Source organism: Somniosus microcephalus, chromosome 21 (genome assembly GCF_052327205.1).
Source record: "Somniosus microcephalus isolate GS21.2 chromosome 21, FLI_Smic_1.0, whole genome shotgun sequence".
NCBI classification, from domain to species: domain Eukaryota; kingdom Metazoa; phylum Chordata; class Chondrichthyes; order Squaliformes; family Somniosidae; genus Somniosus; species Somniosus microcephalus.
In genome coordinates this window covers 23617495-23631518 of record NC_141007.1, presented here as the reverse complement: position 1 = coordinate 23631518, position 14024 = coordinate 23617495, and the positions used below count along the sequence as shown (strand labels likewise).

The 14024-nt window shown below is 41.0% G+C and overlaps 1 protein-coding gene across 5 annotated transcripts in view; it reads left to right on the top strand.

The window, feature by feature from the left end:
- The window catches only part of LOC147102652 (uncharacterized), a 449465-nt gene that overhangs the window by 322456 nt on the left and 112985 nt on the right, over positions 1-14024 (top strand). For all 5 annotated transcript variants that reach the window (XM_085963336.1, XM_085963337.1, XM_085963338.1 and 2 more), the window contains 2 exons: positions 4545-4652; positions 9982-10038. In XM_085963336.1, the coding sequence (XP_085819462.1) occupies positions 4545-4652; positions 9982-10038 (165 nt within the window). The remainder of the gene's footprint in view (positions 1-4544; positions 4653-9981; positions 10039-14024) is intronic.

The window sequence follows — 14024 nt, the reverse complement described above, 5'->3', positions numbered from 1 at the left end:
AACCCCTAGGTGTGGATTTTAGGTGAGGCCAGCCACCCCGCACGGTTGAATGCACTGTCAATAGTTAAACTGTCTCAACTTACGTGAGGATTGGCTGTTCACATAAGGCAGTGAAGGGTATCTGGCACCCATAATATTTTAGCTCCAATGGGAATTGATGCCTATGGGAGAAAATTGGCAATGGAGAAAGTGAATCTATCAGCAGACTATCTATTTACCATCATTCCTTTAATCAAACTATTTAGTAGCTATCTAAGAGGAATGTTTGATGTGATAATGAGCCTAGCAGTGCAAAGAACATTCTTGTGCATATTGACTGTTTAATGCTGTTGGGGAAAAAATACCTACTCCATGGAAATTCTTTTAATTCCAAGAAATATTTTGATTAAAGATGGTTGGGGAATGAGTCCTTTTTTTGCATTTGTTAATTAGCAGATTAGGTAAGTGTATGTTGCCACTTGAGTGCCCACTGAACCAAACCCCAGTGAAAAGAAGTGAGTTTTTTTAAATGCTAAGTGGCTGAGAGTATGCTTAAGGAGATAACTCGCTCTCGGGCTTCAGCTGGCTTTGGCTTTTAGAAGTCCTTCAAGCTTCACGCTCCTTGTTTGAGGATGTCCAAAGTAGTTGATCATGTTACTCGGAAATGTAGTAAACAATGAGGAGGATCGTAACAGGCTTCAGGAGGACATAGACAGACTGATGAAATGGGCAGACACATGGCAGAGTAAATTTAACGTGGAGAAGTGTGAAGTGATGCAGTTTAGGAGGAAGAATGAGGAGAGGCAATATGAACTGGGGGTGCAGGAACAGAGAGACCTGGGGTGTACGTACACAAATCTTTGAAGGCGGCAGGACAAGTTGAGAAGGCTGTTAAAAAGCATATGGAATCCCTGGCTTTATTAATAGAGGAATGGAGTACAAAAGCAAGGAAGTTATGCTAAACCTTCATAAATCACTGGTTAGGCCTCAGCTGGAGTATTGTTTAATTTTGGGCACCACACTTTAGAAAGGATGTCAAGACTTTGGAGAGGGTGCAGAAGAGATTTACTAGAATGGTACCAGGGATGAGAGACTTCAGTTATGTGGCGAGACTGGAGAAGCTGGTTCTCCTTGGAGCAGAGGAGATTTGATGAGTAAATGAGAAACTGTTTCCAGTAGCAGGACACAGATTCAAGGTGATTGGCAAAAGAAACAGCGGCAACATGAGGAAACACTTTTTTAAACAGCGAGTTGTGATCTGGAATGCACGGCCTGAAAGGGTGGTGGAAGCAGATTCAATAGTAACATTTAGAAGAGAATTTGATAAATACTTAAAGGGAAAAAATTTACAGGGCTATGGGGGAAAGAGGAGTGTAGTAGGACTTAATTGGATAGCTCTACCAAAGAGCAGGCACGATCGTCCGAATGGCCTCTTCTGTGCTGATCATCCTATGATTCTATGATGCTGCTTGATAGCAGCAGGCCTTTGTTGTAGCTGCATTTACATATCTATAAATAAAGGTATTAGACTGTGCTCTTCCTTTTAGACAAAAGTACAGGGATATTATGGAAAGTCATTGGAGTTGAGCCTATAGAAGATGTTTTGCTGTAAATAGCCTTGGCCAAAATTAGACTACTTAACTGTTAATGTGGTCTGTAGATGTGTTTGCTCACAAAACATCAAATAACAGAATATCGATTCTAGCCCTGGGGTTTAGTGCATCTGGATTTCATTAACATGACTTTTTTCTTTTAATTGAACCCTGGTAAACGTATAGATGGGCAGTCACTGAATCCGGTTTGGATCAGAAGAAAGGCACTGAAGTTGAGTTCATTTAAATAACACTTGAAGGAAAAACATTGTTGTAGGGGGAGCATACTTTGTTAAAAGTACCTGGTATAGCTCTGACCCAAAATTTAGTTACCAACATACATGAAGGACTATCAGCAACCATGTCATCAAGTTTTGTTCCCCAGTGTTCTCCCCTTTTCTAAAGTCATGTTGGAGAATAGGTGAGGCACTGAAGGGTGCCCAGGGCCAACAGAACTCCGAGACCATTCTGCATGTGTGAGCCAAGGGACTAGTGTCTTCAGCCTAGGCAACCACAGAGGACATTACAGCTGAACCCAAAGGTGTCCTTCAAAAAAAAATATTTTAAATCCACACATACAATCTTTCCAGCAGAGATCATTGGATAGTCAGCAAGTGTGGGAGGCCTGGCTGTAATTTATTTTCTTTCCTTTCCCCTTACCTCTACCAAGCCCAGGAACACAGAGGCCAATATCGGCCCCTCACCATCACCCTGGCATAGATTTGCCATGTCGGCGTAGACCCAGATTGAAACTGGGACCTTCCTGCTCTGTATCGAACCACACAATGCATTTACTAACTGAGCTATCATGTGGCTGATTGTTTTAGTTAACGGACATCTTTTTGAGGATGGTGTCGGATACTATAAAATTCAGTGCCCACTGGGCATTGGGGCAAACTCGGCTGTTCCTGAATTTGAAACCCATTTCAGTTTTGGATCCTCGCCCCAGGTTAAAAAAATAATAATTCCAGTTAGTACTAACTTTCGAGATGCATCATTGACATGAGTTGAGTGATCAGCAATACAATCCACTATGGGACAGGGTTGCTTTCCATTGTACTGGAAGATTTTACATCAACAATAGAGGAAAAAAGTGAGATCTCCCACCAGACGGTGGGGGAGAATATTTAAAGTGCTCATCTCTGCAGCAGTGTTTCCTTTTAAGAATACTTTCCACTATTGCACATTCCTCTTGCTACTTTGGTCTTTTTTGGAGAAGATAATATAATAGAAAGAGTCCAATTCTGAAACTTAGAATTCTGAACGTATGAAATCCAGTACACAGCACAGTTTGAAGGGGAAAGAAATGTCCGTCTGTGCGCGTGACTTTTTTTCAGGTTTCCCTTGAAGCACATTTTGCTGGTGGTTTATTTCTGTGTAGTGCGCACACTTGCATTCAAAATCACGTTGTGGTTAGCTAGAATGTTGAGAGGAAATAATATAAACTTTAACAAGTCACAATATCTTGCAATTATTAATTAAGTTTTTGTTATACATATGTACACAATTTAGTAATGATTAATTTCATGTCACTTAACTACGAATCTATCGATTTGTGACACACACTGATTTTCTACAAGTCTGCCAACTGTCCATGGAGTTAATTATAATTACATTTGTCAGGTATCTCCTCAATAAATACTGAATACTGCCACAGGAGGTGACCTTTGTCCTTAATGAGCAGTAAACTCATGCAGTTGGCATGCCAAATGCTGTTTAAGGGGTTATTGCAAAATGTTGAAATTTAATTTGGCAGCTTACTTGTTTATTGGTACCTGCTTGCTGTAATCTAATATTGACTACAATGGTACCTGCAGATCACAAAAGGTTACACTTCTACACAAGTATACAGCGAGCTGCTTGTGGTTGTAACTATAATGATTCTCAGTATTTCAATTCAATTTTATTTGTCATATATGCAGCAGATGTGTGTACTGCACAATGAAATGTTGATTTTTACGAGTCCTCCCAACATTGGAATAAATATGGCATAACAATGATAAAAATACTAATAGAAATACAGTAATAATAAATAAAACAGTATTAAATAATAAATTATACGTTCATGTGTCTTATGGCCTGGGGGTAGAAGCTGTTTCGAAACCTGCTGGTACGAGACCGTATGCTTTGGTATCTCTTACTGGATGGGAGCAGGGCGAAGAGGTTGTGGCTGGGGTGGCTCGCGTCTTTAATGATTCTCGGGGCCTTCCCCCGGCACCTCTCGGGGTAGATATCCTGGACAGCAGGTAGTTTAATTTATTTGCACTCTTCGTGATCGTGGAGTGCATGTAGCTGAATCAAGCTAAAGGGATTGTAAAGACTGAAAGGCTAGCAGACCAAAAGTGCTTGTTGATATGCCTTTCAAACGGCTCAGCTGTCATTAAATACTGTTCCAGATGGCTATGAAGCAGGCAGGAACATGTTAAATTTTCAAGCAGTCACAAGTTTCATTTTTGCAAGGTCTAAGTGTTTTATAGGTTGGGTTTGCTCTTAACGGTCCACCGAGGTTACTTCTGATTATTACTTCCCATGTTGATGATGGTCGAGTTACATTGCCAAGTTCTCACTCAATGTCTCTACTGCTTCCCCCTCAAAAAAGTAAGTGTGTAGTCCACAATGGGTCCTTGAATGCAGCAGAATAGGAGAGATTATTTGTCCAAAATGGCAGCATGGGGATGTGAATTTTTTTTAAGATATCCTCTTTCTGGATAGCTTCCCTGACTTGCTCCTTCCCTTTTCCCTGTAGAAGTAAATATGACTTGAATATGGAGATTAAAATTCTTTTAAAGAGCAAGGAAGATTATCCTTACATTATGTAATCTAGGTTTTTAATACATTGAAGCAGACTGAACTCTTAAATCAGAAATGGGGTGAAATCAAATCTTGATAAAGTGCTGTGCCATTTTTATTTATCATGAATGGGCATCTAGATTGAAGCTGCATTTTATTTTAATTTGTAAATTTTCCCTTTAGGAAATGAAAAAGGAATCTATCAGAGAGCAACGTTTTCATTCTTCTGGTGTACCACCTCTTCGGCGAGCAAAATCCCTTGACAGACGGACCACTGAATCCATAATGACGGTAAAATTGTTGTCTTCCTAGCATTGCAGTCATTAGTGATTTTTTAAGTTTAGTCACATTATAGTCCAGAAATAACAGTTAAAAATCTGACTATAGGAACAGAAGTAGGCCATTTAGCCCCTTGAGCCTGTTCTGCCATTGAATGAGATCATGGCTGAGGACAGCCAGGGTCTGTGGAATCTTCCCCCTGCAAAATTGTTCAATTTAAAAAGTATCATGAGTAACCATTAGAATGGGATTTAAATGGCACCACAAAGACAATGTAACATTACATTAATAAAGCGATTGATCAGGTAGCAACCCTCATTGCCATTACATGTTGATAAAATGTATTGCTGATAGAAGCCCCAAATGCCCCGAATAGAAAACACCTATTGGTGATTATGGGCAGAACCCATTTCCGCAGCTCTTTGTCAAACCTTCCAAAGGCTCCCAGGGCAAGGACCAAGGCAAATCTGACTAAACAGTATATAGCCAAGTGGTTAGAAGAGTGCATCCTACTTTGCTACCAACACAGAAAGAAACCCAGGAGATAAGCTTAAGGGTGGACCCACACATTCAACCACCATTTCTTGGGTGTGGTAAACCACTTTTATCGTTCACTACCGTTACACTATGGTTATCACTGTTATATCGTTACACTATGGTTATCACTGTTTACACTGTTGTATCACTACACGAGGTCGCCTCTTGCTCTTGTTATACCTGGGCTGACCACTGCTGACTCCGCCCATATTCCTCCTTGTTGGATCCGATCACCCACGAGGGTGGGCTCTGTTATTTAGCCAATAAAAACCTATAGTTACTTTCTTAACTCGTCGCTTTTCATTGGATGAATTGATAGGTATATCATTGGGCATATTTGAATTAGATCCAATTGATAGAATATGCAAGGCTGTCACGTAGTCCAATCTTCACACACTTACTAACTCTTTCTATCTAGATTAAACTGCAGTGTGACAAATTGGTCCTGATAACTGATGTTATGGTTGCTTTACAAGGGCCTATTCCCTCTGAAATTTGTGCTGCAGGAAACTTTGTGCTATCCGGCACCCACGGGACCGAGCTGCTGCCGTTGCCTCAAAACTGCCGTACTCTCCAGAGTTAATGTTGAGAGATACGGAGATTCTTATCTCCGTATTTGACAACAAACACTGTTGCTTAGCAACAGCTTCTAAACACTCGGGTGTGACCCTAAAGCTCTCTAGCTGTAGCTGAAGCTGTTGCTATAGCTACAGACCTTGCACAACTTGACTGTTCAAAAAAAAAAACCAAAAAGAATAAAAAACGGCTGCTGATTTTTGCCGGTGGCTTCAGATTGCCGGATAGCTCACCTCCGGATAGCACAAAGTTTCCTGTACTTTGATATGCTCCTTTGATGTGTGAAGAATATGAAATAAAGAAAGATCAGCTACCTGGCAGGGCAACTCATTGTTCGAATGGGAGTAATATACAATTGAAATCAATAAAGGAACTGCTATCAAGTTGTAACACAGTATAATAGCAAAATCTGGCATCACTGCTTTTGGCATCAAATGCACTAACTAGCACCGATGTCCAGATTTCTGCACAGATCATTGGAGATTGTTGTTAATGTTCCTCCCAGGCTGGATTTAAAGAAACATAACCGGACACAGTTTCCACAATTGTTACAAATGATGACAATGGTGTGACTGATCGACTGAATTTTTAAAAATTCATTCACTGGATGTGGGAGATTGACTGAATTTTTAAAAATTCATTCACGGGATGTGGGCTTCGCTGGTAAGGCATTTATTGCCCTTGAAAAGGTGGTGGTGAGCCACCTTCTTGAACTGTTGCAGTACATGTGGTGAAGCTGTGTGACTGGGAGGGGAACTTGGAGGTGGTGGTATTCCCATGCACCTGCTGCCCTTGTCCTTCTAGGTGGAAGAGGTCGCAGGTTTGGGAGGTGCTGTTGAAGAAGCAATGCGTGGTAGATGGTACACACTGCAGACATGATGCGCCGGTGGTGGAGGGAGTGACTGTTTAAGATGGTGGATGGGGTGCCAATCAAGCAGGCTGCTTTGTCTTGGATAGTGTCAAGCTTTTTGAGTGTTGTTGGAGCTACACTCATTTGGGCAAGTGGAGAGTATTCCATTACACTCCGGACTTGTGCCTTGTAGATGGTGGAAATACTTTGGGGAGTCAGGAGGTGAGTCACTTGCTGCAGAATACCCAGCTTCTGACCTGCTCTTGTAGCCACAGTATTTGTGGCTGGTCCAGTTAAGTTTTTGGTCAATGGTAACCCACAGGATGTTGATGGTGGGGGTATTAGATGATGGTAATACCATTGAATGTCAAGGGGAGGTGGTTAGAGACACTATTGTTGAAGAAAGTCATTGCCTGGCACAAATGTCACTTGCTATTTATCAGCTCAAGCCTGAATGTTGTCCAGGCCTTGCTGCATGCAGGCATGGACTGCTTCACTATCAGAGGAGTTGTGAATGGAACTGAACACTGTGCACTCATCAGTGAACATCCCCACTTTTGACCTTATGATGCATTGATGAAGCAGCTGAAGGTTGGGCCTCAGACACTGCCCTGAGAAACTCCTGCAGCATTGGCCTGAGGCCGAGATGATTGGCCTCCAACAACCACAGCCATCTTCCATTGTGCTAGGTATGAGTCCAGCCAGTGGAGAGGATTCCCATTGACTTCAATTTTACCAGGACTCCTTGGTGCCACACTCGGTCAAGTGCTGCTGCCTTGATGTCAAGGACAGTCACTCTCCACTCACCTCTGGAATTCAGCTCTTTTGTCCATGTTTGGACCAAGGCTGTAAGCGGTGAGCAGGTTATTGATGAGTAAGTGTCGCTTAATTGCGCTGTTAATGACCCCTTCCGTCACTTTGCTGTGTAGATGGGAATTTCTGATAATCCAGGCCCTTTTAAAATTACTTATTGCAGTATTTTCATTTTATCTAAAATAGGATCAGTATTATAATTTAGTTTTCAGTGTAGCAGGGATTCTTTTCATGGTACTGCAAACCTTTCTCACATCTATTAGCTAGAATTATATTTATTATCACAATATGGGAAGGACCGACATTACAGTAATATGGGTTAGTGTTAGAATAATAGGTTTTAATTGTACCATTCAATGTGTATCGTCTTCTTGATTGACCCAAGTTATTGGTGCAAGAATTATTGCTGTAATTAAATCTGCAAAACATCTCTTAACATATACCAGATGTTGTGATTTTTGTTTTGAAATTGGGTTTTTGGTACATTAATGTTGCAGATTTGTCATGCAATTATGCTTCAAACATTTACAGCTTTAACCTCAAAGATCTGTTTGTTTATAATGCATTAACTGATTTAAGAATGACGATCTGACCTAATTGTTTGCTGAATGTCTACATCATCGTTACTCACTAATGATCCCCTAATCTTGAAGGTTCCATATTCTTAAATTGAATAGGAAGGGGCCATTAAACCCAACAACTCTGTCCTCTTTTTGGTACATCTCAAGCCCACCCCAATTTATTGCACTACTGTAGCTATCTAGTAACATGGACTGAGCACTGAAAGACCGTGGTTAGAATTGAGCACCTAACTAAAAGGTGCCTGCCTGAGTCTTTCCTTTCACCCCTTTTCCCTCCATTCCCCTGTTCCCGATCTGCATGGCTCGGAGATAGATTGTACTTCCAAGCCAGTGAGGGGGGTAAATTCTGTCTTTTTGAATGTATGTTCTATGTGTGTATGTTTGTGTATATGGACAAGAATAAATATGTATGTAAAAAAAAAAAAAGTTGTTATTCTGTATGACAAACTGGAATTTTACCCTGTGCCTATATTGAAATTCATCCAATCCATGGCCCCGAGTTTTGCTATGTTAAAGCACTATATGAATGCAAGTTGTTGTAGTATTCGACTATTGACCAGGCCAATACTTATAAACTTAGTTAGAAACTGAAATTTCCTCTAGCAAAGAGTACTCTTAATGTTCATGTGAAATTATAAATGACTCAAGTGTATCCAGAACAATTAAATTGTAGACAATTGGTAAAGTGGACCCAGGTTGTTCAAGACATTTGTTTGACCCACTACTTTTCAAAGGTTGTCTCTTCATTGCATCTTCAGTAGTTGTAAATTAAGAAGTAAAAGTCCATTTTATTAATTGTTAAAACCACATTTTGAACACTCAGTGCAACGCTGGGCATCCCACTTTCTAAATTAGTGCATTAGAGAAAGTTTAAGGAGAGAATTTCATGAATTTAGTACTTGGGTCTGTATAAGTTATCAAAAGGCTTGCGGAACTAAACTTGTTTTCAGTGCAGAAAAGATGACTGAGAGGAGACATGATCTAGATTTTTTTTTTAAGTTGAGAGCGATGGATAATGTACAGGGAAACAGATTATTTAGCTTGGACTGTGATTTGAAGAATATGAGCACAAAATTAATAAATCTCTCAAGGAAGACTCGTGTGATTTGGAGACTTTTTTTGGCCAACAGAAGGGTGGGATATGTGGCAGAAACTCAAAAGCAGCTAATGTTGCTCAACCCCTTTAAAAATAAACTGGATAAATATTTGTTCATGAATAGGGTTAAAAGGATACGTATGAATTAATTTAATATGTGTTGAGATGCAGTAGCACTTGTTCTGGGATTATGCGGATTTCCTCTGAGAAATTCAATAGGTTAGCATTGAATAAAGCATGTTGTAATGTTAAATGAATCGCCCTGGAGTTTTGCAGGGTTACCTTTGGGAGAATGAGAGGATGGGAGGAAGATCAAACCGAAAGTTCACGTGTTTCTCTTGGCAGGAAAGATAGAAAAATTTGTGTTTATATAGTATCTCATCAAATCCTAAAGATGTCTCAAAGTACTCCACAACCAATTAATTGCTTTTATTGTACAGTTGTATAGGCAAAAGTGACAGCCAGTTTGTGCACAGCAAGCTCTCGAACAGTAACTGAGATGAATGGCCAATTAAATGGTGGTGGTTGAGGGAGAGCCCTCTGCTTGCTTGGAATCTTTGGCATCCACCTGAACAGGTAGACAAAGTCTCTAATTAAAAGCGACACCTCCAACAATGCAGCATTCCCTCAGTACTATATCAAAGTGCCAGTGTAAATTATGTGCTGAAATCCTGGAGTGCCTTTTGAACACTGAACTTTGTGACTCCAAAGCAAGAATCCTATCAATTGAGCCACACTGCCACTTTTATCTGTAATTATTCACCTTGCTCAGGAGATCAAATATGGGGCAATCAGTGACCAGGCAAATTATCCACTGTATGTGGAATGAATTTAGGGAGCTGATTAACATTTTCTCTCCTAATGTTCACCTATTTTTTTTTCTTTTAGCCGGATCTCCTAAATTTTAAGAAAGGGTGGATGGTAAAGCTCGATGACATGGGCCAGGTAAGAACATTGCTGCTTATTTTACTCTCATTGTAATGTGTCATTCAGTGTACATTAAATTTCATTCTGAAACTAGCTGGCTCGAAACCCCATATTGATTCTCATGGACTTTATGTAAGAAAGCTATAGAACATTGCCACATAATGTAATGTTCCATCTATCCAATACATGAAACTACATACATGCGTACTGATCTTGAATTTGTTTCGGGGTATTAATCAAAGGTTCCCTTGTTACAGTTTGGGCTTTTTCCCAACATCTTTGTTTCCGTAAGCCCACTGCATTCCTTATGAACTGAAATTTCCATCTTTGATTCTTTGCCGCACTAAGTTAACATAGTCTCCATCTGACGATTAACCTTGATTGTGGTAAATTTCTGGAGAATACAAAAGATGCCACTACATCTCGTCAATTTAGATGCCAGAAAATATGACACCATTCGACTACTTTATACAAGTGAAACTGCTTTTCCAGATGTACTCGTGATTCACAGAAAAAAAAACACTTGGGTAAAATACTGTACAGCAGAAAAGGCAATTACATTACAGGTAGACTACCCTTTATCCGGACTTCCGAAAACCGAAGGTTTTTTCGGTCAGCGTAAGTCGTGCGCACGACATGACCAGAGTGGCGCACGACTTACAGGCCTAGCCGGATAAGGGATAGTGTAGCATTTTTCCACACTTCTGAAAACCGAAATCGCTCAGCGTAAGTGTACCAGCCTTTATCCGCACATCCGAAACCAGAAAACCTCAAAGCCGAAAGTGGCGCAAAGCATAACTTCTGAAAACCGAAATCGCTCAGCGTAAGTCGTGCGCCCGACCCCCCCGGCCAAACCCGACCCCCCTGACCCCCACCCTTGCCGACCCCCCCGCCGACCCCCACCCTTTCGGATAAGGGATAGTACATCCTTTATCCGCACTCCCGCAAACCGAATTACTCTGAAAACCGAAGTGTTTTCGCGCACCTTCCGAAATCCAACATTTTCCTAAAACCGAAACACGGCTGGTCCCGAGGTTTTCGGATAAAGGACAGTCTACCTGTATATCCAAACTGGATTGATTGTTTAAAGTCATACCACGGTCCTTCCAGTTTTGACAAACTCTTGTTAAGACACAGTTTCCACTGCATATTCAAGGGCTACTTACAGAGCTCAATACACCGTTTACTCATAACTGCACAGATGAACACAACCAAAAGATCAAAGCAGAGCTTTGTAGCCCTACTACACCCAGTCAAGAATGGTGGACAGTCAAACAGCTAATAGGAGGAGGAACATTCCCATCCTCAACGGACAACAGACGAGCATAAATTATTTGCAAGTGTCTTCAGTGAAAAGGGGATGATCCTCCGCGGTCTCCTCCAGAGACCAATACCAACATAGTTGCCAGTGTCCAGTCAATTTAATTCACTTCATGTGACCTTAAGAAACTGCTGATTACACTGGACACAATAAAGACTGTCAACCATGACAGCCTTCCAGCTGTACTGCTGAAAACCACACCAGCACTAACTGCCAAGTTGTTCCAATGCAGCTATGACACTGGTATTTATCCAATAATGTAGAAAATTGTTTAGGCATACCCTATACACAAAACGGGACAAATTTAACCTGGCCTCCTCCCAGCCATTGGCAAGGAATTATCAATAATACCATCAAGTGGCACCTACTCATCAATAACCTGCTTATTTCAGGTTCTGCCAGAAACATTCAGTCCAGACCTCATAACAGCTTTGGTCCAGATATTCAAATCAGCTAGATACCAGAGGTGAGGTGAGGGTAGCTGTCCACGACATCAAGGCAACATTCAAGTGAATATAGCACCAAGAAACACTGGCAAAGCTGCAGATAAAGGGAAAACCCTCCAGTGGCTGGATTAATATCTGTTATGCAGGAATATATCCATGGCTGTTGGAGGTTAGTCATCGCAGCCCAGAACTGCGCTGCAGGAGTTCCTCAGGGCAGCTACCTCAGTCCAACCATCTACTTCACTAATGACCTTCCCTCCATCACAAGATGGGGCTATTTGCTGACAATTCCACAATGTTTAGCTCCATTCACAACTCTTGACAATTAAGTAGCCCATGTTAACGTTAAAGAGGATCTGGACAATATCCAAGTTTGGGCTGATAAGTGGCAGATAACATGACCCAAACTTGGAAATGTAGTAAATAGTGAGGAGGATAGTAAAAGACTTCAGGAGGACATAGACAGACTGGTGAAATGGGCAGACACATGGCAGATGAAATTTAACAGAAGTGTGAAGTGATACACTTTGGAAGGAAGAATGAGGGGACGCAATAAAATAAATGGTACAGTTTTAAAGGGGGTGCAGGAACGTACACAAATCTCTGAAGGTAGCAGGAGAAGTTGATAAGGCTGTTTTTAAAAAAAAACAAAAAAAAAACAGATTCTTGGCTTTATAGATAGAGGATTATTGTACAAAAGCAAGGAAATTATGCTAAACCTTTATAAATGACTAGTTAGGCCTCAGCTGGAGTATTTTTGTTCATTATGGGCACCACATTGTTAGAAAGGATGCCAAGGCTTTGGAGAGGGTGAAGAGATTTATTAGAGTGCTTCCAGCGATGAAGGACTTCAGTTATGTAAAGAGACTGGAAAAGCTGGGGTTGTTCCCCTTACAGTAGAGAAGGTTAAGGGAAGATTTAATAGGTGTTCAAAATCATGTGGGACCCGCCTATTAAGAGCAGACAAATACTACAGCCAATATAAAAGCAGCTGTAAGGATATGTTTCCTTTTTAAATTCAAAACATGTCTTTTGAAGCAGTTAGGCAACTAAAATGTTACGTCTCCACACCTTGGTAGACAATGGAATGACGGATTATGACACTGTTTAGGCATTTACCACTAGGTGTTTTTCATACATAACCAGATATAGAAATTGCGTCCATCTCTGACAAAAGTTGCATGTACCAGTATTTTAAACATGCTGGGCCAACATCAAAGGGAATCCTTTATAAGTGGATTTGTGGCTAGCAGCCCCGTCTATTTCATGCAAACTGTGTCTCTGGTTCACCACATTATTCTTAGTTTAAAAAAAAAAGTATTTAAACCCTAGCAACTTGAAACTATTTAAAACTGAGACAAATTCCTATTTTTGTAATAGCTGATTAATTACTGAGAGGGAAGGGAAGCTAGTCTCCAGTGTTGTCTATTGCAATAATTATTTTGTTTGTTCAGAAAATACTAGAAAGGGGGAAAGGGGTATTTACTTTTTTCCTCTCTTTTGTTTTCTTGTCCTGTACTCTCCTGAAGTTATTGACTCCTTACAGTGGTAGGGCTGTATTGACACTGGCTACCCTCGAGTACTTTTTCCAATTGGCCATTATTTATCTGAGTCTTGCCAGTGAGTGTTAGTAACTTATTCAACTATGTGGGCATCACAACCAAGCCTGAATCAATGTCCTGCACTTGCAGCAAGATTCACTGAATAACAATCAGAAGCAGGAACCATAAAGCACTGCAGTAAGACATTTTGTACACAGTTAGAAAGTACTTTGAAGTTTCAAGAGGACTGTTTAGAGGAACCTTTTCTTAAATTACTCAGCTGGAAAGGTAAATTATGACCACTCTGATTTATGAAACAAAAATGGTTTGTGTGAGTAAACATGACCATTGCAGAAGTAAGCTAAAGATAACGGGCAGCACGGTGGCATAGTGGTTAGCACTGTTGCCTCACAGCGCCAGAGACCCGGGTTCGAATCCGGCCTCGGGTGACTGTCTGTGTGGAGTTTGCACATTCTCCCCGTGTTTGCGTGGGTTTCCTCCGGGTGCTCCGGTTTCCTCCCACAGTCCAAAGATGTGCGGGCTAGGTTGATTGGCTATGATAAATTGACCCTTAGTGTTAGGGGGATTAAATACACGGGGATAGGGTGGGATATGTGTTGATGTAGGGGTTACGGGGATCGGGTGGGATATGTGTCGGTGCAGGCTCGATGGGCCGAAATGGCCTCTATCTGCACT